Source organism: Dipodomys ordii, unplaced genomic scaffold, assembly GCF_000151885.1.
Source record: "Dipodomys ordii isolate 6190 unplaced genomic scaffold, Dord_2.0 Scaffold18, whole genome shotgun sequence".
Lineage (NCBI taxonomy): Eukaryota > Metazoa > Chordata > Mammalia > Rodentia > Heteromyidae > Dipodomys > Dipodomys ordii.
In genome coordinates this window covers 14,674,776-14,699,719 of record NW_012267234.1, presented here as the reverse complement: position 1 = coordinate 14,699,719, position 24,944 = coordinate 14,674,776, and the positions used below count along the sequence as shown (strand labels likewise).

Sequence of the window (24,944 nt, the reverse complement as noted above, 5' to 3'; positions counted from 1 at the left end):
GCCTTCATGGAATTTTAGACAAAGTGAGAAAAGGGACAGGTAATAACCATCAGCTTCAAACCCACCTATGGGACTCGGAGGAGACCATGACAACACGGGCAGGGGCCGAGCGGCACAGGACATCCTGCAGGAGTTGGACCAGGTAGAAATGCCCCAGGTGATTCACTTGGAAGGTGGTCTCCAGCCCATCCTTTGTGAGGCTCCAGGGCAGAGCAAAGACAGCTGCATTGCACACGAGCACGTGGAGAGAGCTGAGAAAGAAAACATGCAACATCACACAGAGGATGTCCACACCATAAAAAGTCAAAGCCAACCCCACTCCCCCTTAGGAATGACCAGTCCTTCATAGTCCTCGTAATTCCACTCATTTAGCAATAAGAAATCCAAGAGCGTGAAACGCTCATCATTCCCAGTGGGAAAGTATACTGTGATGCTGGGAACAAGGACTTCCTGGATGTAGGACCTGCAGGATGATAGCAAGCACATCAGGAGAACCAGCTATACTAGCTAGAACCCAGCTTACACCATATGCACACGTGGAAACATTGCTGTGAAAGGCTTTGTCTACGTCTACACCAATGGAAAAGGAGAAATTGAACCAGGTTTCTTTTGAACATTTCCTGTGGTCAGGATTGTCGAGGTGCTCTCTGGCAGCAGTCTTCGTTCACATCAGGGGTCCAACCACCACTGTGAAGTCAGTCGCTCAGGGATCCTGTCACTCTCCAAGGGGCTGAGCTACCCACAGTGCTCATCTGGTCCTATCTCCAATCCAAGCAGGACCCTACTGACTTACAAGTCAGTCATCAGCTAGGATAACCCAAGCAACACAGTAAAGCAGAAAGAGCCCCTAGAAAAAGCACTGGTAGAGAATAATGCAAAGTATAGGCAAATATATTACAACTTGAGATCTTTTTAGAATGCATCACAAATACCTGGTTCACTCTCAAGATCTTGGGTCTTTTTTCTTTTTTCATTTTGGTTTCTTGCTTGCTTTCTTATTCAGTGTAAACTATTGGTTAGAAACTTGCTTAAAGCTTTGGGTACTAAACTCATATAATTTTCTTCTTTTTTTTGGTGGGGGGGCCCAGTTGTGGTGCCTTAACTCTGGGCCTGGGCGCGCTCTTCAGCTCAAGGCTAGCGCTCTACCACTTGAGCCACAGTGCCACTTCCGGCTTTTTTCTTTTTGCTTATGTGGTGCTGAGGAATCGAACCCAGGGCCTCAGGCATGCAAGGCAAGCGCTCTACCACTGAGCCACCTTCCCAGCCCTCATATAATTTTCATAACAACAATCTTGTCAAAAAAAAAGAGAAGGTTGGGGTACTAGTATCCAGTAGATACTCATTAGAAACTATGTTGAAAATGGACTATACAACTTGCAGGTAGTGATGGGAAGAAAACACCAGGAGAAAGCAAGTGAAGGAGTGACATTATCCAAAAAGAAACATACTCTTTACCTGACTGTGACCCCTCTGTACATCGCCCTTATAATAACAATAAAGAAATTTTTTTAAATTAATTCTTATGGTCAGATACTAACTCTCAGAAAGTCCAAAGTAAATAAATAAGCAAACAAATTCATAAAAAACAAATAAAAGGTTCCTCGGACTTCAAGCCTTTCGTGGATAGCCAAATCGCAATGGGTAAAAGCCAAGTGCTGAAATTGGAGCTCAGTGCTTGTACTTTTCTTACCTGACACAAGTCAATCAGTGAGCCCCAGGCTCTTGCCCTGTGACCTTGTGCAGCACAGCGCCCCTCCCCCCCAACAGAGTTCAGGCTAAGCAAAGTCCTACACCTCCCTGGCCTTCTGGGTTAAATCATTACTACTTCCTTTATCTCTACACCCTCCCCTTGCAATCACAGGAGAAAAATTAAACTCTTCAAAGCTGGTTTCTACAAGCATTCTATTTCTTTAAGACAGGCCTGGACATTGAGAACTTGGACATTAACACCTTTTCAATAACAGCTCCTCCTCTTTTATTCATGCTGGTGCTGCCTAAGGGAAACAGAAATCCACAGAAGACCTGAGCCTGGAGGCGGGGACCCAGGAGAACCTGGGAACACTTCCTCTCTCCCAGTCTTAATACCCTTCATTAATGTTAATTGCCAAATACCAGAGGTAAAATATGTACTCGGCACCTAGAGCGTGTCACCTCTATTAATTAAAAACAGGCTTATGCAATATGAAACTATAAAGTGCTTGACTTTTTTTTTAATTGCAAAGACACCTAATTGGCTTGTACAAAAGGAAAAGAATTCCTTTAGCCACACTCTAATGAGGTTTTTATTATTCAAATAGCACATTTTCCTCTCCCCCCCTCCCTTCCACACACTAAAAAGCCATCGCAATTCAAAGGGGTCTGAAATGATGAATATTTACAGACTATCAAAAGAAAAGTTCAAACTAGAAAGGCAGAAAGGAAACAAAAACAGGAGCATTCCAACAGGAGCTCTGGTTAGACAGCCCTTTCTGAGACTTAGTTTTGTTCTTGGGTAGAGTCAGAATTGAGAAGGGGTATGGCGGAAAGGGGAGGAGATGACTGGACTGGAAAGGTGGTCAGTCCTCTAGACATGAAAACCGAGATCCCAATAGAAAGAAGCTTGTATGTTTTTAAGGCTGCCTCTCCTGACAGGGGCTGGGGTCCTGGGATATAGTACTTGTCTGAATGGATACATAGCAATCTGTAATGTGGTCTATCAACCATTACATAGCTATGTTTTGTGGCTATGTGTTATTATGTATGAAGAAATGACTTCAGGAGGAAAGGAAAGTGGACTTGGTATTATTTTGTCAATAATATCAGCCATTTATGCTTTGAAGACAAGACCCACCTATTATGACTCAAGGAACCGAAGATTTGGATAATTATAAGCTTGAGAAGAAGTATGCTTTAAAAGAGCCTCAGAATACATAATGAGGAGAAAATTTTCCATAGATGACATATATCCAAGAAAATAATATACATATATATATATATATGAATTCAGCAATACATGAATTCTCCACATCTTTATGAACATTTTCATAGCATACTACTAAGCATAGAGTGATGTCACATTGCGGGTTTTTTCCTTTGTTTTTAGTATTTTTTTTGTCAGTCGTGGGTCTTGAACTTGGGGTCTGAGCACTGTCCCTGAGCTTTTTTTGCTCAAGGCTAGTATTCTACCACTTTGAGGCACAGCACCACTTCCAATTTTCTGGTGGCTAATTGGAGATTGGAGTCTCATAGATGTTCCTTCCCTGGCTAGCTTTCAACCACAATCCTAAAATCTCAGCCTCCTGAGTAGATAGGATTAAAAGTCTGAGCCACCAGCACCAGGGACATTGTGGTTTTTAATTTGAATTCTCTAAAGCTGAGCATTGTTTCATATGTTGGTTGGCCATTTTTATGTCTCTTTTGGAGAAGCATCTATTACAGTCCTTAGCCAACATTCTTAAATTGGTTTTTGTTTTAAGTTGTAAGAAATCCTTATATGTTCTGGATTAATAAATGTATAAGATAGATGATTTAAAAATAAATAAATAAATAAAAGAGCATCAGAGGGCATGGAAGACGGCTCAGTGGTAGAGTGCTTGCCTTGCATGCATGAGGCCCTGGGTTCAATTCCTCAGCACCACATATGCAGAAAAAGCCAGAAGTGGTGCTATGGCTCAAATGGTAGAGTGCTAGCCTTGAGCTGAAGAGCTGAGGGACAGTGCCCAGGCCCAGAGTTCAGATCCCACGACCGACCAAAAAAAAAAAAAAACAAGACAAAGAGCATCAGAGCCACTACGGTTGGGACCAAGTCATAATGAAGATTTGTAAATGCTACCCTAAAATGAGTTAGGACTTTTGGGGTTAAATAAGCATGTTACTGAACGTTAAGACAATAGTGAGTTTGGGGGATTTCATTCAGACCCAGAAAAAGAGTAACTAAGGTAGAATTCTACCCAAGCAGAATACTTTCCAATTCCCCTTGAAACAGGATGTAGCCCGATCTGGGCCCTTGCCTAAGTAAGTTGCCAAAAATATATGCATTGTCCAGAGATGCTCAAGAAATTCATTGCCAGGGCCTAAGGACCTACTCATACTCCCATGAGAAAATGGTTTCTTGATCTTACTTGATACTTGGCAGCATTTTCTCCCAGAAAAGTGAGGATAACAATCCTGTAGAATCCTAAGGTGAACCTCTAGTTTTAATGCCTGGGGCTGGTATAGTATGAATTCACGGATGGTAATACCAACAGCTTATAGCAATTCTACAGCTAACTCAAGCCTGCTCATGGCTCTCCAACCCACCAAAGACCCAGTGAGCGGAGAGACTTCAGTACACTGCAGTGATTCAGTCATATGCAGCAAGCTTTTAAAGAAGTTACTTATACTCTACAATAAGTTGGACAACCATACATAATAATAACAATACATTATAATAATAATAATTCCAACCTTGCTTATACACTGTGAGAATGTCAAAAAGTACATGAAGTACTCGACATCAACCTTTAAAGAGGTGACATCTAAAACTGCTTTTTGTTTAGGTACATCATTTCTATACCTTGAGACACTACTTTGGGAATCTGGTATTGGCCAGTAATGCTGAGACATAACATACGTAGGACTTCTGTCTGTCCACCACGATTAGAAAATACCTATAGATTATTTTCCAAGCCCTTACTCAGTCTCTCTAGAAGAGAGCTCCCTGAATAAATAGACAAGAAAAAAGAAAGAAAGAAAAGGACAGAACACAAGTGAGAAGAAAAATCAAGGCAGAAGATCATGATCAGCCTGGTTGGCCACCAGCCACCAGCTCTGCTTTGAAACCTGAAAGGTCCTAGAATGTTGAGAATTTGATAAACACCATCCAGTATTAAAATAACAATTAACCAGGATTAACCAGGAGTGAATTTAGCTGTCAAGATAACCTAGCCACACTTAATTAATTTTTTTCTGTATTTCAGCTAGGATAGAGAAAATAATGCAAAACAATCACCAAGAGTAAAGCACAGCTCTCTCTGTATCCCCTGGAGACCACCAAGAATTTTTCATTTCATGCACCATTTACAACTTCTTATAGTAGATTCCGGAACATCAGTATATACACTTAACGGAAAATGGAAACACTCTCGGGTTTTTTTGTTGTTGTTATTTTCTTAAATTTTTGTCTCCCGTCCATTATCTTGATTATATTTTCCCATCCCATCATGCTTAAACCCAGCAGCAAAATCTCAACCTCATTGATTCTAAATGGGGGGAAATGTACAACCAAGATACAGCTGCATTCTCCCCAAGACAAGTTTTTCAAGGAAAATACATCGATTTGATAATTGCACACTTAGTCCAATTGGCATGGTATCTGAAATGCAGGTCTGCTTCCAGTGGGGCATTCCCAGTTGTTTCCATTGTCCTCCTGCCCTTTGTACTTAAGCACTACATTGTTCTGAGTTCTGGCTTCCTGGGAACATTTAATAAAATGAAAAGTCAACAGTAAGCACAATATGAGTGTGGAGGGAAGGGAGAGGAAAAAGAAAAATAACTTCAACTACACTCACGACCTCAGAGTCTCAATTGAACACGGATCCTAGAGACTGAGATGGGGGAAATTAACTAAGTATCTCTCGGCTGACTCCTAGTTTTCGATCGGACAAATGAATCATGGTCTCTTCCTAAAGAAATTTAGTTATGATATGAAAGAACACTCCAGAGGCCAGAATGCGGCTTAGTAAACTCTATAAACCAATGCAGAGAGCATGAATATCATTCATGTAAATAGGAGAGAAGAAGCTGTCAAGTGAAGAATGCTTGCTGGTATGATTTAGAGAAGACTAGGTTATTTCTCCCTGTCTTCTGGTTTTTCCGTACCCACTCAGGAGAATGTAGGAAGGACAGGGATCACATGGAAAGTCACTTTGTGTCCTTATGTACAGCAGAGATTTGTGAAATTACTGTATCCCTGAAATTCAAATCAGGTACCTTGTGGGAATTCTCTCTATATACACACCTGCTAAGTTTCCATTCTCTCTCTGTCTCCGTCTCTCTGTCTCTATCTCTCTTCTCTTTCTGTCCCTATCTCTCTGTCTCTGTCTCTGACTCTTTGACTCTCTGTCTCTCTCTGTCTCTCTTTGTCTTTCTCTGTCTCTGTCTCTGTCTCTCTGTCTCCCTCTCTCTCCTTCCCTCCGTCCCTCCCTATTCCCCCTCCCCTCCCCTCTGTCTCTCAGTCATGCTCTCTCTCTCTCTCTCTGTGTGCCAGTTCTTGGGCTTCAATTCAAGACCCGGGCTATTAGAGACAAGAGTCCCACAGACATTCTTGCCTAGGCAATCCTCAGATCTCAGCCTCCTGAATAGCTAGTATTACAGGCATGAGCTACAAGTTCCTTGCCCCATTCTCTCTATTTTTCTAAAGCATTTCACACAGTCAGGTGTGTGAGTGAGTGTGTGTGTGTGTGTGTGTGTGTGTTTTAACCAGCAAAATCCTTCTCTATGACAATAACACACTATTTAGATGCATTTGCCCAATGTAAGGACACTTGTATTTATATTTTAAAATGGACTGAAACTGAGTCATCCATATTTCTCAGCCTTGTCTACGGCAAAAGCATCTGCTGAGTTCTGACCGTGAGTTGTTGTTGCTGTTTTCTCTGTAATGATCACATATTAAGACAGATTTGCTGGTAAACATCTTGGATACAAAGAGTACTGCATACACCTCAAGAAACTCAGTGCCCAGGCCCACAGCCACCATGCAATTCAGCAGCCTGCAGAGGGAGCAATCAAACGAAGAGTTCACACAGCTCTACAAACACATCCATTACCAGTAAAGTGAGCAGTGTCCAGAGGGCTTGAGCAAGAGGCCAGAGCAGGCTGCCTGTTACCTGGATAGAGATATCAGGACATTTTCCAGGTGGAGCCAGCCAGTACCATATAGTGAGGCTCTGTCAGAAAACAAACTGAAACAAGCAAGCACACAAACAAAAATACAAAAACACATTTACTTCTACAATATAAAAAAAAAATTGGTCTCTTCTTTTTCCGCATGCTTTCCTTATGGGAGGGCACAAGCTCCACACTGAGCAATCTCTACTGCACAGCCTAGTGCCTACAAGATCACCGGCTTTTTGTTTCTTTTTCTTTAAAAATCATACTGGAACCTCCTCTCCAGGTACACTGCCTCCCTTTAAATTATTTTACACCTTTGATAATTGGGCAAATAAAGGCAAGGAAGAAAAAAAAAACCTGGGCTTTCCAGAAACACATTAGCATTCTTGCAAAATAAAAATTACATTTTGTGGACACAAAGCAATAGTAAGCATAGCAAGTCATTATGGACTTCAGCAATACCATGGATGCATAAATTCTGCTGAAAATTCATAGGAAGGGAGCATTCAATTTTTAATGTATTTATAGAATAGTTCTAAGCATCAGCTGAGGATCTCATTACCATTATGCGAAGAGAACTTATTCAAGACAAACTTTGTGCAGTGCTAGCTCAGGGAGGCGGAAAGAGTTGGATGTGGGGTGGCAGGGGTGAACTTACCCGGACAATAGAAAGACACTGTGTAGATAATGTGCTTCAGCACATGGTCAAGTCAAACAATAAAACATCTCATGCATTTTGTACATGTCGCTTGCCAAGGATGACTCTCCTGTTTTGCCTAGAGATATATGGAGCTGTAATAGAGTTCAGAAAGCCCCTGACAGCTGTGTGCTGCCATTCAGACCTGAAAGATTCCATGTTATGATAAAAATTAATGTACTCTGACATCCCCGGGGACTGCCTGGGCCCTGGGAATAGCTAATGAAGAAATACAGCCTTGCCACGAGCAGTGCACCGTCCTGGAGCTGAGGATTAATTCGCGCGTGGTAGCGGTATAGCTCCTGTCACCAACTGAATCCCAAAGCTGCTGAATCCCTCTGCCAAAGGGCACCATGGCACTGACTGGTAAGAATTACTTCCTGTGTCAGGAGAGGCAAAATATAGGAAAAGATTTACAAAATAATCAGACAGGGTGGGATTTGGTCAGCCAATCACTCCTTAAACTAAAAGAGGATTATTCAACACTGGGCATATCTCAGCAGAGAGCCTACTATAGGACTCAGAAAGGCTGAGCGTGGAGCAATGCTGAAGCCCAAAGTCATTCCGTGGACTTACCACCCTACCTTCCAACCTGTAGCTGCCATCTATTTTGGTGCCTTCCAACAGAGCAGAACAAGGAGAATAGCAAGCAAGCAGCCCAGAGGTGGAAGAACCCAAGTGTTCTCACCGGATGAACACACATCTGTATCATGGAATGTCCTCTAGCCATAAACAGAAAGGAACAAAGACACACAAACCCTGAAAAAAAAAAGTGCTACAAAACACCATACACTGTATGATTTCATTTATGGCAAGGTCCAGAACAGACAAATAGGTAGAGACAGGAAGTAGTTGAGGGGTTGCCTACGGATAGGGGAAGAGGAGATGGGAATGACTGCTAATCTTTACAGTTTCTTTTTTTTTGGGGTCTGGTCATGGGCCTGAACTCTGGGCCTGGGTGCTGTCCCTCAGCTCTTCAGCTCAAGGCTAGCGCTCTACCACTTGAGCCACAGCGCCACTCTGGCTTTTCTTTTTTCTGCTTATGTGGTGCTGAGGAATCGAACCCAGGGCCTCATGCATGCAAGGCAAGCGCTCTACCACTGAGCCACCTTCCCAGCCCCTACAGTTTCTTTTTCGAATAACAAAAATGTTCTGGAATCCAGTAGTGTGGGAAGGTACAATTCTGTGAATGTAGGAGAAAACATTAAATGTACACTTTAAAATGGTTAAAAAAAATCTTTTTTGTGTTTTTCTCTGAGGTTTCTTTTTTTTTTAAATTAGGGCTGAGAACCGAACCCACGGCCTTGCGTGCACCAGGCGGGCGCGCTTCCACTGGGCTAAACCCCCAGCCCCTCTGAGGTTTCTATGCAGCCCAAATGGGCCGCAGAGTCACTATGTAGCACAGACTGGTCTCAAACTCACACTCAGATTCCCAAATGCTGAGATTACAGATGTGTACCACCATGCTCAGCTTTAAAATAGTGAATTCTATAGTATATAAATTCTAGTTCCACTTGGTAAAAAGAAAAATCTCTGGACTCTGTCAACCCCATTCTGATAGGTTTAGAATAAGTAGCCCCTTTCTGGGTTCCTTGCCTTCCAAAGTCACTTAACAGACTCAACACCGCACAATTCAATAAAAAAGTTTGTATTACTATGTATTTTTGATGACTGAAAGCGACCCTGTTTTAGCCCATGACATTATTTCAGCCTCTTAATAAAAGGGACCATGTTAAGTTGAGTTGATTTTTCTTATCTGAAATTAAGTCACTTAAAAGATGGGCTGAGGGCTGGAGGCCTGGCTCAGAACCTAGCAAGGTCCTGAGTTCAAACCCTAATATTGACAAAAAAAAAATCATCATCATCATCATCATCATCATCTTAGGCTGAACAATTTTCAACTTGTTTTTTCTTCTTTTAAAACATTATTCTTGGCTCAGACTCTGGTGTCTCATGCCTATAATCAAAGCTACTCAGGAGGCTAAGATCAGAGGATCGCCATTCAGAGCCAGCCAAGGCAGGCTCCTGAGACTTCTATCTCTAATTAACTACCTAAGAAGCTGGAAGTAGAGCCATGCATCAAATAATAAGAGCATGAACTTCGAGCAAAAAATGCTCAGGGACAGCGCCCAGGTTCTGCGTTCAAGTCCTAGGATTTACATGAAAAACCATTATTCTTGGTATTTCTCATATTCTACAGTATCATTTGACAATTTGCTACCTTCACTGAAGGATGACGGAAACCTAAAGGGTTAAGAGTGCTATTAGAAAACTAATTTTTTTCAAAATCATATGGAATATATAAACAAACTGACATGTATCTTCTCTAGAAGTCTCTTCATTCTGTGAAAGACAAAAAGAAAAAACAACCAGGGTGATATTCTGAAATATGAACAGTGTTGTTCACTGAGGGGGAATAGTGTATTCATGGATAAAAATTTATGATGTCTTAGATTCACTTTAAAATAATCTACCAAGAAAGGGACTAAAGCATGAATAAAATTGACCATATGTTAGCAATTATAGAAGTTAGGTGAAGGGTATGTGAAGGTCCTTGATATATTTTTCTCTCTTGTGTATGTTTGAAAATCTCCACAGTAAAATGACTCATGAAATAAAGACAAATTAACTAAAGGGCAGGATATTGAGTAATTGTACTTTCTCTATTTATGCTTTTCCATTATTTTTCCATATGTTCTACAATGGGTACGGATCATTTCTGTGGTCATAAATTTGTGCAGAATAGCATCATTTATACATAATACCAAAATCAATAGGTTTAAAATCTGCCTGAAAATTTATAAAGATGGGTAGGCCTTCTAAAACCAAATGAAATCATGCCAAAGTAATCAAGGCAAAAAGGAACCCAGGAAATGAAAGGCAGGGCAGATGCTCTGACTGGATGTCTGCCCTTGTGGATTTGGAGGAGCACGCAGGGAGTGCCCACGTACACTCCAGGAGCGGACACGTAGTACACATAAAACACACATGAACCTGCTATGAGGCTGCACTAAGCTTGAAAAACATTCCTGCAGGATGAGGAAGAAGGAAGTTCTGCTTCAGCCATCCTCCTGGGAGGTGTGATGCTGAGTCACTAGGACGGAAATCTGTTTCAGAACAAAGGTCTTGACAAGTCATATTCTTGTCTGAGATCAAATTGAAGCCTTTTCTCTAACAGGGTTACTTTTACTTTCTATTAAGCCTGGACTGGAAAGAAGTAAAGGAACCTGGCCTCATGTAGCAGAACAGAGTCCGTAGAGTCATAAGAAATCATTAGAAAACACACCAAAATACCTGTAGAATCAGAGTTAGAGCTGTCTGTCCCTTTCCTGTGAAGGCCCGGGAGTGAGTGTGGGGCGCTGCCACTTGAGACATGGAACCAACTAGGAATTGATGGTAAGTGATGGAGTGGCAAACGCCAGGCAATCCTGACACTCAACCCAGGGCTCTCTCACTCACTTCCAGCTCTGTTCACATCACCTTGGCCACCCATAGGGACATCCTAAGAGCTCCCGGATGACCCTGCCAAGAAGCAGTTTCTCCTGTACATGGCTCAAACAACAGTATCAGTGATTGAGACCAGAACTTCAGTGTCTAAAAAAAAAGAAACCCTGAATTTTACATTTATTGTATTTATAGTAAATGTAATAAAATAAATTCTAGAAATATGTTTCAGCTCAACAGCAAAGAGCCTTTAATAATGATGGTTATATACTATTTGAAATGGTTGGTATATATGATTTTAAAGTAGTGCACTGGCTACCACTATCTACTTAGGAGGCAAAGATTAGATGGATTAAAGTTCAATGCTAGCCTAGGCAAAAAGTTAGTGAGATCCCATCTCATTGAACAACCAGAGAGTGATGGTGCTGAGCCCCAGCTAAGTGGGAAGCCATAGGAAGATCAAAGTTTAAATCCATCCAGGGCAAAAAGCACACAAAGCATTGTCAAAAAAATAACCTCTACCAAAACGGATGTTGGGGGCATGATTCAAGTGATGAGTGTTTGCCTGAGTAAGCAGGAGGCCCTGAGTTTGAACTTCACTCCTGACAAAAACAAAAGAAAATCGCAACAAGTCCCTCACCTGGTATTTAAAGAAGGAATGACACAGCTACACTGATATTTTCTCTTGGGACTTTATAAACTGTGGGAAATCGAGGCAACTGTGTTCTCATAGACTGGAGAGATTCCACTCTAATTAATCTCCAGAAATGATATGCTTTGCCAGCTTACCTACTGGGTACTTCTGAGTTAATCAGATGGCTTTACTCCTTTTTTTTTTTTGTCTTTTAGTTATCAATGATTGTAAATGTCAGCTTGAATATCTTTTGTGATTATGCTGAACTACAACAGCAGCTTAAGTTTAAGAGGCACAGTGAGGCAACTGTGCTGCTAATTGAGAGGATCTGATGATGTTTTTCTGAATGACAAGCTCCTGAACCGATTCTTCTAAAATGAAGAAAAGAAAGTGTTCTAAATACTGAAAACACAGCATGGTGACAAGTGGTTCACGTAAAAATATAATCGCCCTCGGGGATTTGCAGCGGGCTGCGCAGTTTAGAGCCTCTGATTTATTTCAAGCGTATATTCAAGTTTTTAGGCTGACAAGAATTAGCTTTTCAACAATTTAGAGGGGGGAAAAAAGATGGTTCCCATGTCATTAAAATGTGATTTCAGTGTGGTTTAAGCACAACTTCTCAACGTATCAATTATGGAAATGTAGAATTCTGATGTGACAATGGTGTGGTCAGGATGGTACAAGGAAGGAAAAAAAAAAAACAAACACCACCAAGCTGGATTCTTGGGCCACACTGGGAAATATAATTCTAAACCACAGAAACTGGAATGCTTTTTTTCCAAGTCTTACATAAATCAAGAGTTCTCTGCAAGTCACCAAATGTTAACACCACCACAGTCTTGGAGTATGGATGGCTACGTGGGTGGTCTCTGTGTGGGTGATAGAATGGGCTCCATGAACTGGGCTCTGGAAAGCCTGCCTGTCCAGCCCCAGACAATGTCAGCTCGCCTTGGCCATCTGGCCTGTGGCCACCAGGGAGGCCGTGACTCTCCATGGACAAATGTTTCCACAGGTTCCTAGAAAGGCATTTCTAAGATATTTACCTTGAGTACTTTTGTTATGTGACTACCTTAAAAGTGTTTCCCAGTACTGACAAAGGTATATACCATCGTAACTCTCAGAGAGGAGCCAATTCAGGAACTTTGAATGGCTGAGGCTGGTACCTTACAAAACCGGGTCTCCATTTCTTTCCTTCCTTTTGTCCTTTCCTTCCTTCTTTCCTTTCATTTCCTTTCTTCCATCCTTCCTTTCTCCCTTCCTCCCTTCCTCCCTCACTGCTTTGCTTGTTACTCTCCCATCATCTATCCTTCCTTTCCCTTCCATATGGTAGTTGCAAAGAATGCATACAAAAATGATACAGGCTAAACTCTTAAGTGTTCACTAGATGTCAGGTACGATTATTATCATCAATAAGCTTTCTGAGTCTCTCAACAACCCAAATGTTTTACCATCAGCTCCCATTTTTACTCACAAACAAACAGGATCACGACATTTAATGAATTTGCCACAGGCCCCATCTCAGTAGGTTACAGAATGGAGATGAAGAACAAATCCACAGACAAATCAACCAAGGTTTCTGTTCCTCTGGGGCCCAGTTCAGCAAAGAAAAGAATAACGTCCCAAAAAAGCATACCCAGTGTGTTCTGTCACACTGAGTGTGTTACTGAACTCTAAGAAATGGACCATCGATTCCATTGTGGTGCGGAGCTGAGAGGAGGCTGAGAGGAGGCTCAGCTGAGGCTGTGACACCAAGTCATGCAATGGCATCTTGCAATGGCAGGTGATGGACAGGACTGGAGGGGACACAATAAGCCAACAGCCAGTCAGGATCCAGATGCTGTAAGCATTTCTCTAAGGGCAGAGGGACAGGGTTGAGAGAACACTGCCAGAAATGGCACAGGAGAAGGGGCCGGATCTCAAAGGCCTGGGTAGGTTACACCAGCATGTGTAAACACAATAGTCCCTATAGCAGAACATCACCAAGCAGTCCAGGGGCAGCGCTGGATTCCAACAGGAGAGTAATTAGAGGTGTGGTACCAAAATGCCCCTCTGGCCTTCTTCTGCCTACCTGATAAGCATCATTTGGAAGACAAGTTGGAACTATAGAAGAATGAACACAGGCATTTGGAGTAAATACATACAGACAACAGCAAATGAGAGTAAATAGCTGCCATTTCTGCTTAAAGGGACTCCATGGAAAAGCACCTTGTAGTCATTTGGGTTGAAAATGGGCTGAGAACCATAATTGAGGGAGTGAGCCTCTCTCTCTCTTGACTTTGTTTAACCTCCTTTATGAGTATTTCAGCAGAACAGATTTCCTCTTAGTGATAGAAAATTGGCTAGAAGAAGAATCTCCTTTAACCCTGAAGTGACCTTAATAATTGTCCCAGTAGGCAGTGGTTGTCATCCATCCTATTAATGAAACAAATCTCCTTCGGAGGAAATGTGTTGTATAAGATGCATCTCTCAAATGAGACCGATCGCCCTTACTCTCGAATCCAGTCTGAGCTGAGCTCAGTGAAGTTCTGAGGTTAAATTCTAGTCCTACGACTAGAAGTTAGGCTTCATTTAACTTAGAAGATTATGTCAAATGGTGTTTATTAAGAAAGGTTGGAATAAAGATTTTCTTTCCTTTACTTTTTGGAAGAGAAAAATCTTTAACAAAGTTATTTATTTTTACTTTTGACTAAATTGTACTTGCAAATCCCAGATATAATAGTCTAGGACAACTTCATGGGGTCCCTAACTGACCTACACTACAATTTCTTGATCTGTAAAATGTGGTTACTTATTGGACTAGTGCAAATTCTGACCTCTGCCATAACCAACCCGTTCTTTAGTCCTCATAAGGATAAGAAGGGAAGGCATATTCAATTCTTAGCTGCACATGATATATGATGAATATCTAGTGAATATCAGCAATTATGATCATCATTTTATAGCTTCAAGCTCCAATTAGGGCTTCAGTGCCTTCATTATTTAACATTACTCCCTTGTGTTCCTTGACCCATTCCTCTTATATGGCGATATTTCCAAAACATAGTAAGACATATCGCTTGACTCAAACTCTTACCTAGTCATTAGGCTGTTAAGTATCCTGAGGTACATTTTGCAGTGAATTGAAATTTACCATGCACAAGACATTACCTATATATACTTAACTTGACAAGACACCATATTTTTTCTAAGAACAATGACTTGTATTTTTCATGATGCAATAAGACATGTTAAAGCTAATTACATTGTAAGGAAAGTTGGGCTCTAGTCCAGTGGGGGTAGAGGGGAGTAAACCATAGGCCCAAGCCAGATCCCAATCCAACCTACTTCCTAATTTTATAAATAAAGTTTTATTGAAAACAGCCATTACCAGTCATATCCACATTTTCTAAAGCTATTAAAAATTGTTCAGTAGCTGCTGCAGAAATCATCTGCTTTACAAATGCAAAGATATTTACTGTCTGATTCTTCACAAGAAAATTTTGCCACCCCTTTCATAGTCTAGTGCTTTAAGTGACCCACTGTTTAATACCAGCAATAACATTGATACTAATTGCAAGGGGGAAAAATATTTAACATCAGCCTAAGAAAGTACCAGTGTCATAATCACTAGATACCTTGTATCTGTTCTCCATTCTTCCTGGACAGTAAGGCAACTATCTGTACCTTTAGTTAATGTGCACCATCACTCTGATGTCAGGAAATATGATGGATAGATTTTTCCATGAACTTTCTAGCTGTGTGGTATATATTACAATATGGTTTTAGAATGACTTACAATAGAAAATGTATAGGATGGAGAGAAATTGACTTATAGACTTCTTAAAACTTCCCTAAAAGCGAAGCAAAACAAAAAAGCACAGCGAAGATCATCATTTTAAAATGTGCCTTACACAAAAAATCTGCCTCTCTGTTTTCCTTGATTTTCATTTTCATCCCATGGAGAAAAGCTAAGCAACATGACCCCCTGTTAGGCAAACTAAAAAGTATTTCTCATGTAAGGAAAAGATTGTTGCAGATACACTGGTGAGAACTTTCTTCTTGAAACTAAGCAAGGGAGAAAAGGATTAATCTGTAATTTACACATTGGTCTTCAGGGTAATTTATCCCTCAAAAATTTGGAATTTATTTATAATTTTAGCCCACCCACTTCTATAGAAGGAATGGAAAAAGAAAACTGAGGAATAGGAGTCCCAGACTATTATATCTGGGATTTGCAAGTACAAGTTCTGAAAGCAATTTAGTCAAAAGTAAAAATAAATAACTTTGTTAAAGATTTTTCTCTTCCAAAAAGTAAAGGAAAGAAAATCTTTATTCTAACCTTTCTTAATAAACACCATTTGACATAATCTTCTAAGTTAAATGAAGCCTAACTTCTTAAGCCTGTCTCCTTAATTATACTAGAGACAGAAAGCTGAGAAGAGAAATAGAAACTCAGGATCAAAAATGAAGTGCTAGAAACCTTCAGAACTGCATAATGATTTGAATATAAATTTCCTGTCAATTTCAATTAATTTGCAGAACAAGCCAAAGCCGTTGGCTGGTGTTATGCACGCTGACAAATGACTAGAATCCCAGAATCCTATGTTCTGTTTAGTGTGCCACCTCCAACTGCTAAAATTACAGATTTTAGACCAGTTGTCCATTTTTATTGTGATATATGGAACTCAAAGTATAAAACACTTTTCGAAGGAGGGAAAAAAAAATACTCATGGTGCCTCTACTTCTCAGGGCTGTGGATCTGTCCTGGGCAGCATTGGAAAATTTTGGGTTCCAGCTGATGACCAGCGATGCTCTGCTCTAGGCAGGGAAAAGTGGGTCCCACATGCAGGAGCCTCAAGAACAGCAAGTGACAGCGACCCAGCCTGGTACCCAACATGCCAGTGACTGGCCTGCATGACTAGAACAGGCCCAGTTCTTCACTCTCTGACAAATGTCTCTGCCTGCCAGGCAGTGTGCAATATGGCTCTAAGCCAGAATCAGAGTTTCAACAAACGTATTCTTTAAGTCTCAGTGTGGTGGGACAAAGCCACAGGCTTTGGTTTGGAACTTTCCAGTAATGCCCAAAATAACTCAACCTGAGACATACTGGCTCACCACTGCCTCCACCACCACTAACTCTGGAAAGAACTATCTAGAAACAGGCAGAGGCTCCTGGACTGACCACCATGAAGAATGAGGGAAGAATAACAGAGTAAATGAATGGGAAAGGGAGCAGGCAACCAGGAGGTAGGCAGAGATGTGGGAAGGGTTGGGAAGCAGGCGTCTGGGTCCTCCCTATGAAGGAGTGGACCACCACCCAAGAAGCATCCTTGTCACAGAGAATGAACCCAATCAAGTGTCAGGTGCTCACCTTTCACAAGAAACAAAGACATGTCAGATGACCCCACGAGGACTCAACCAATAAATGCAGATCACAGAGATCCCCAAGACAACCACAAAAATAAAATGTGTCACATTAAAAAATGATCAAGAGATATACTGTACTCATTAAATAATATGCTGAAACCTCTTTATATATCTATTTAAAGATAATAATAAGTTTTTTTTGGGGGGGGGTCATGGTCTTGAACTCTGGACCTGGGCCCTGTCTGTCCCTCAGCTCTTCAGCTCAAGGTAAGAGCTCTACCACTTGAGCCACAGTGCTACTTCCAGTTTTCTGGTGTTAATTGGAGATAAGAGTTTCATGGACTTTCCTGTTCTGTCTGGCTTTGAACTGCAATCCTCAGATCTCAGCCTCCTGAGTAGATAGGATTATGGGCATGAGCCATTGGCGGTGCCCAGAAATGGTAAGATTTTAAGAATAGAAAGATAGACCACTCTAGATTAAAATGCATTGGTCTTATTTTAATCCTGATTTAAACAAATGGGGAGAGAAAAGAGAAACCGGGGGGAAATAATTGAGAGGGAGGGAAATGGTAAAGGAAAATGAGAGGGGAGAAAAGGAAAAGACAAGGAGAAGAGAAAATGAATGTTTATTATTTTAAAGTTGACTTTAAGTCTTTTAATTTTTGGCTGATTCGTTACGTGGGAATCTATAAATGAGTACAGAAATCCATAGTGAAAAATAGCTGACAAAGAGTGAGAAGCAACAAAATGCATTACAGATTCTGGATTCAGACAGAATTGAGTTTGAATTCTAGATCTGCCACTTACTGAACTCGTTAAAGTGAAACAGCCTCTCTGTAGCTCAAACTTTCCACTTGGAAAATAGGAATGATCATGACAAATGTCTAGGGTTACTAGAAGAAAGCAAAGAGGAGGAAAAATGCATGTATATAATGCAACAATATAATGTTGCATGTATAATGCAACAACAAAAATGGGCTAATTTCTATACAATCATTATTAACAGTGACCATGCTAAAATAAAATAGCCCACCCCTGCCCAAAAGATAAGATGTCCAGTGCAACATAAAAATGTTTCAACAGTGTTTCTAGCCTTGGCTTCTGTTTCTAGCTTTTACAGCCACAAGCACAGGCATGTTACTCTACCTATGACAGTGCGGGTTGACATACAAGGGCTGTGCACCGGAAAACGTAGTTCCGTAATTCCTTAGTTGATCCTGAGCAGGCTCTGAAATGCTATGTTAAACAGAGATACCCACAGGGAATTTACATGTAAAGGTTTTTTGGTTGTTGGTCCCCACCCTCTGCCCTGCCCTTTCTTCAGGCCAACAACACGAAAAAGAAAGTGGTCCTGAACCGGCAGCCCTTCCTTCATTTCTCATTATGTTTTATACACAGGAAAATTTTAATACCTGAGAATGGGAGATGATGATAAGAGAGAGCATCACATGGTTTGCTAGCAGCCTGGTCATCAGCACTTAAATTCACTTCTGACAGTTCTCAGAATCCAGAGACTCCATAAGTACTAAACTGTCATTTGGAGAGTTCACCTTGACTGTATTTCAAAAGTGAAATCTCTTGCTTTTTATGCATATTTTTGCCACCATGGAATTTCTCTACGCCATGTGCAATCCTGTACTCTCCTGAGACAGATATAAAAATGGGCTGCAGAGATTCTGAAAGCAACCTGCCCTGGCTCCTGGACCAAACAGGCGAAAAAGTCAAAGGCATCTGCTAAAATCTAGGGTTAGGGAGCAAGTCTGGGTTCAGTGGTTACAAAAGGCAGTTCAATCTGATGAGTTCCAAAGTAGTTAATGGTTAAAAAGAAACAGTCTTGTGTGGATGGGGAAGATGCTGCCATCATGGAAGAACTGCCTTTCCTTAGCAAAGCTGCTTTCTTCCAGAGCTGGCTGAAGCTGGAAGTGAGGGCATCCAACTGAGAATTAAGGCTAAAATCCTGTATCTGCCCCCAACTGCCAAGTGGCCCTGTGAAATCACTGGCTTTCTCCCAGGACCTCAGTTTCCATCTCATTTAAAATGAAATGCAGCATGATAGGCTGGTTAAGAGAAAGTGCACATGGTCTCCGCCCTCTACTTTAGCACCTGCCTTTATCATCTCAGTTTTCTCATCTATGCAACAGAACTACTCACACCCACCCTAGGACTGCCCTGAGGTCTAAAGCACAAACTGCACGTAGAACATTCTAGGTATGCGTCTCCTATAGTATCCCCAATAATCAAGCTGAGGCCTCTGCTGGTGGAATCATTGTATTTTCCCCTCTCAAACAACCACAGATGTTCGGTTGAGGATTTGGCCACCAGCAATAAGAAGCTGCTTGTTTCCAATGGAGATGATGCTCCTCTGAGGTTAACTTGGCTCCTAATAGCCCTAGGCTCCTCCCAGAGCCCAGAAGAATGCCTTTGGGTACACCCACTAAATGGATGTTAAATAAACAAGCAAGTAGACAAGCAATGTAGAACTAAATGAACAAATGTCTTGTGAGCCACTGCTGTAACACTCTTCAGTTCTGGTATCTCTGGCAGAGATGGCAGGGAGGGCAGCTCTGGGGTAGAGCACAGGAAAAGCACACAGTGGGGCTCCCTCATCTACTGGCTGGCTGGGATGTGGGATCGGGCTGTTTCCGTGAGCTAGGGCAGGGCCTGAGTTTGCAGAAATTCTCTAAAGACTCTCAGTCCTGAGAGCTCCTGACTCAGATAACTTGTTGGCTCCAGAAAGAGCCTTAGAGATCAAATGCAGTGACCATCTAGATAAATACAGAGGGACCCAGGCACAAGTGGCTCACGCCTGTGATCCTGGCTACTCAGGAGACTGCGATTTGGAAGCTGAAGCTCAAAGTCATCCTGAGCAGACAAATCCTCAAGACTTTTATCTCCAAATACGCAGCAAGGAGAAGAAAGTGGGGGGGGGGGTGGCTCAAGTGTTAGAGTGCCAGCCATAAGCAAAAAGCCAAGGGAGAATAGGTAGCCCTGAGTTCAAATCCCAGCCCAAAGAATAGAGGGAGACACCAGTAGAGACACAGGACTAGAGACAAAGCCATCCTATTTCAGCTCTTGGTTTATGATCCTATGACTCCTCTTCTGCTTGGAGGACAGTAAACCTAACACACCAACACTGCCTAACAAGGACAGCAAGAAATGTGTCGGAACCACCAGAACCCAGCACTGCTCAAGCCCTCACCCTTGGCACCACCTGAGCCGTGGTAAACTTAATCCTTGTATTTCAACCATCTCACTGGAAAAAAGTACTCATTAATGAAACTTAAAACACTCTGCTAACTGAGAAACCAGTAATTCTTTTTCTGCCCTATGTATGAGGCTACAGAACAAATAAATACTTGGAAACAAAATTTTGTAATTATAATGTCGCCGTCCAAGATTGCTTTTCTTAGCTTGAGGTCTGAGTTTCTCCCTCCATCTTTCCTTCCTCCTCCTTTCCCTCTCCCTCCCCCCCCACCTCTCTGTCTAGTCCTCTGTCCCTTTCAGCCTCTTTCCAGTTCTTCTCTCTCCCCACTTCTTTCTCCTCCCTTTGTCCTCTCCCCCTCAGTTGGAAAAGGAAGTAAAGGAATGAAAATATGCAAGCCCTCAGCTAAGGCTTTCAAACAAATCATTTTGAAAGACAAACAGAGAGAAAGAAAGAAAGCATTTCTTCCTACCTTAGTCTGTGCTTGCAAGTGTATCTGTGTACCACATTATATCAGTGAAGGACTGTAAAACACTAGATCCTTCTACTGCCTGGGTTCAGTCAGCCCTCTCCAGTATGGGAAGACTGAAGCTACCTGCTTCCTGGGCGCAATTAAAATATATTGTTGTTCCATTCTGAGATGCACTGAAAAACAGTCTACAGCCAAGATGTATCTTGTCACTACCTGGCTTTTATTAACCAGTTTTACAAGTCCTTTCATGGTGTCTTTTCCCTTTCTTTTCTGGGAGGATGCTATTAGATTGATGACATGTTTCATAATGAGGGTGACTTAGAGCCAAAGAACTTATAACTCTCCTTTTCAGGGCCAATAGAAATGAACCTCCTGTTTGGACACCAAGGCAACAACCACAGCCTTGCATTCTCCCAGTTGTGAGCATCTGATAAAGACATTACAATAGCAAGGAATTATGATCGCGAAGCCTCCCCTGGAACACTCACACATTCTTGGCCTTGAACGCTTCAGCAAAGTTTTGCACGCTACGGAGCAGAGCCAGGTCCAGGGTCATTGCTTCTACCTTGGCTTTGTGCTGGAAAGAGAGAAAAAAGAAATCAAAAGAAATGATAAATAACAGCAAGTTCAGTTCATGGTATTAGGTTACAGTAAATGTGTTATGGAACATGTCGGAATTCCCCTGTTTAATATTAGACGCCCAGAGAGAATATAAATCACTGGAATGAATAGAAGAACAGGGGTCTCACTGCCAAGTTTAGGGAGCATGTGAGGCTGGAGCTCTGTAGACTCTACAAGGGGGGGGCGGCTCCAAGGGGACTTCAAGCTCATGTTCTTTTTCAATCTGTATTGTAAAAAGCCACAATGGGGAGACACCAGGATCAAGCCTGATAAGGGCAAGAATGCCATGGTCAACATTTTAGACCCCAAAGCTTCCCGCCAGGTTCTGAAGTGTTTTCATTAAGCCTAAATCAAAAACCAAACTCACCTACACAAAAGCAAAAGTAGGCAAGACCTCTAAGTGAACTAGTTCCCCTACCAAATACTGGCTGAACGATGAAGGAAAATGCCCAGAATAAGAGTAGGGTACTAGAGCTCCCCTATGACCCAGCAATCTCACTTTTGGGCATTTACCCAAGTGATCACAAACAAAACCATACGAAAGCTATCATACTAAAGCTACAATTAAGTTTACTGAAGCATTATCTACCATAGCTAAGATATGGAACCAACCCAGATGCCCCTCAGTAGATGAATGGATCAAGAAAATGTGGTATATACACACAATGGAATTCTATGCCTCCATCAGAAAGAATGACATTGCCCCATTTGTTAGCAAATGGAAAGACTTGGAAAAAATTATATGAAGTGAAGTAAGCCAGGCCCAAACAAACATAGGTCCCATGCTTTCCCTTATTTGCAAATACTAATATATGTCTAAGACAAGCAGAAATGGTCAGATAAGTTGATGTTAGGCGAAATGAACCCCAAGATAAGGACTCAAATGGTTTTTCTTTCTTGCGATTGTTTCTAATATATTTATAAGATGATTTCTTTGTTGCTTTTTATGTCCCTCCCCCATGGTATAACCCCTGTTTTCACTGTATTTGATGTTGGTATAATTTGTGTAGGGGAAGGGGAAAAAATTGTTTAGATAGGGATACAGGTGGACCCATTGCAACAGTGAGATGTACAAGATGTTATGTCGAAAAATGAACTTTACAACTTTGGCATGGTGGGGAAGGGAAGGGATGGTAAGGGGAAACAAAGGAGGAGGCAACAATGCTTGATAAGAAATGTACTCATTACCTTGTCCATGTAATTGTAACCCTTCTGTACGGTATTTTCACAATAAAAAAAAAAAGAGTAGGGTACTTGTTGGAAGAAGAACAAGTAGGAGGAGGAGGAGGGGTGGGGGGAGGAGGAAGAGGGGGGAGGAGGAGGAGGGGGGGAGGAGGAGGAGGAGGAGAAGAAGGAGAAGGAGAAGGAGAAGAAGAAGAAGAAGAAGAGCTAAGAAGGAGGAGGAGGAGCAGGAGGAAGAGGAGAAGGAGGAGGAGGAAGAGCAGGAGGAAGAGGAGAAGGAGGAGGAGGAAGAGGAGGAGGAAGTAGTTAATGTTAATGATGGCTACTATCTATTAAGCCCTACTGTGGTCTGGGCACTTGCACAAACCATCACATTTAATGCTCAGTGCAACTGAACCACAGATAATATTTTCCCCATTTGGACAGGGTGGTGTTTTATAAGAGATCACAGACCAAAAAAAGGGAGGCAAGGTTTGATCCCCAAACCTCAGAATAACTCCAGAGACCAAATACTCTCCTTGTAAAAATCCAGGACTGGGGAGGTCAGGATCTGACACAATTATGTTCTATTGGACACTGGACACAATCCTTGTGGAACTTCCCAACTCTTAAGTCTAGATGGACTTCAAAGTCTGACATTAAATACTCTGATTTCTTAGGCTTCACTCTTCTCACAGACATAAGGCCTAGAAAGCCTAGGCTACCTACTCATTCAGGTAAGAAGAGCCTCATAAAACAAATGGTAAACTTGGGAATTCTAGTCTAGACTGTGAAGCTTAAATAAGACTAAGGAGAATAACATGATATTCTAATGCTGTGAAAGAGGATGCAAACTGCACTGCTGAGACATCCTTCACCCTAGCTGCCTTCCTTAGGGATGGATACAGGCTGTGCAGAGATGCTTAGGGTCTGTGCAGCCTCTGTATCTTGGCTGCCTATGTCCTGGACTATCAACAAGTGCTAAGGTTTTAAACAACAGACATCGCACAAAGCTACTGGGAAGCACCCTGACTTTGGACTATTTTAACAGTTCTGAGCCTCAGTTTCCTTTTTTTGGGGGGGGTCAGTTGTGGGGCTTGAACTCAGGACCTGGGCACTGTCCCTGAGTTCTTGTTGCTTAAGGCTAGCACTCTATCACTTTGTGCCACAGCACAGCTTCTGGTTTCTGAGTGGTTAATTTTAGATAAGAATCTCATGGGGTCTTTTTTGAACCTAGATCCTCAGATCTCAGCCTCCTGAGTAGCTAGGATGACAGGTGTGAGCCACTGGTTCCTGGCTTTAGTTTCCTTTTCCATAGGAAAGTGGTGAGGATATGTGCTAAGTGCCTAGCCTCCTAGAGACAAGATAATATTTAATAAATTTAGCCAGGATGGGGCAAGATATCTACTGTGACAAATCCTTCCCTCGTGCCACATGGCAAAAAAGTGGGGTTTGGGTGGAAAAATAGCACGAGAGATACCAAGACGAGTCTAGACCGCTGGCATTAGATCCTGAAGGACCCAAGTCCTGTCTAGTTGTAGAGTGTCGTGAATAAATGATTTCTACCAGTTTTTCTATCATTTCTGTGGTAATGGCAAGGCTGGTCACCGAAGGTGCAAATTCCTGATCTAGGGGTGGTAGGAGCAAATGCTCAAATATTGATTTTAGAAGAAGAAAGGCATCCACTTGATCCAGCAAACGGGAAATGTCTACACAGGGAGGGTCGTGTGGCAGAATGTCCAAAGCCAGGGAGTCATAGTTGGCAAACGAGGGCCAACACCTCCCCCAATTCCATAAAAGCAGGAAATAAAAGGTTACCATGAGCCATTATGGCATCTGAACAAGATCATACCGAAGTAGTCTGGGCCCGCAAATGAAAAGCAAACTTCATAGTGTGTTTGAATATCCTTCTTTAAAAAAAAAAAAAACCTACAGAATATAAAAGCTGTGAATAACTTACTTATTCCCCACAGATGTCGGTATGCTTCAAAAATACTTGATTACTCAATCTGACATTTAGTACAACAAGCAAATAAAGTGTCCTTCCCCAGCACTCCATCCCATCTCCTCTGGATCCCACTGTACTTCAATCAGGGCAGGACACCCTCTGGCCATACACAAATCTGTACAGAAAGGTAAATGTATCACAGGAAGAGAGTCAGACATTCACTAAACTGTGGTTAAGGAGATGAGAAAATTGTTCCCCTCTGCCAAGTCCTCAATGGAAACCCCAAGGAATATGCCAGCTATGTAATATGAAAATATATGTACATATTTCCCCCATAAAACAGAAAGAACATTCTCAGATGGTGATCCCAAAGCAGTATGCCAAAGAAAATGATGGCACGGCCATACGTTCTTCTAGGAATTTAACTGACAGTTGGTAGACTGTCTTTTGGGCTCTCTGCCTTCATTACAAAATAAAACACAGAGCTGCCACTACCAATAAGAACAAAATCAGAACATACACATCCAGGGAGAACCAGGGGTTACAAGCCATCAAGTAGGTCACCAG

The 24,944-nt window shown here is 41.8% G+C and overlaps 1 protein-coding gene across 3 annotated transcripts in view; it reads right to left on the bottom strand.

The window, feature by feature from the left end:
- Positions 1 to 24,944, bottom strand: part of Wwox (WW domain containing oxidoreductase) — a 738,022-nt gene that overhangs the window by 525,178 nt on the left and 187,900 nt on the right. For all 3 annotated transcript variants that reach the window (XM_013012941.1, XM_013012943.1, XM_013012942.1), the window contains exons 6-7: positions 21,136 to 21,224; positions 66 to 251 (exon numbers count right to left, since the gene is read on the bottom strand). In XM_013012941.1, coding sequence (XP_012868395.1) covers positions 66 to 251; positions 21,136 to 21,224 — 275 coding nt within the window. The remainder of the gene's footprint in view (positions 1 to 65; positions 252 to 21,135; positions 21,225 to 24,944) is intronic.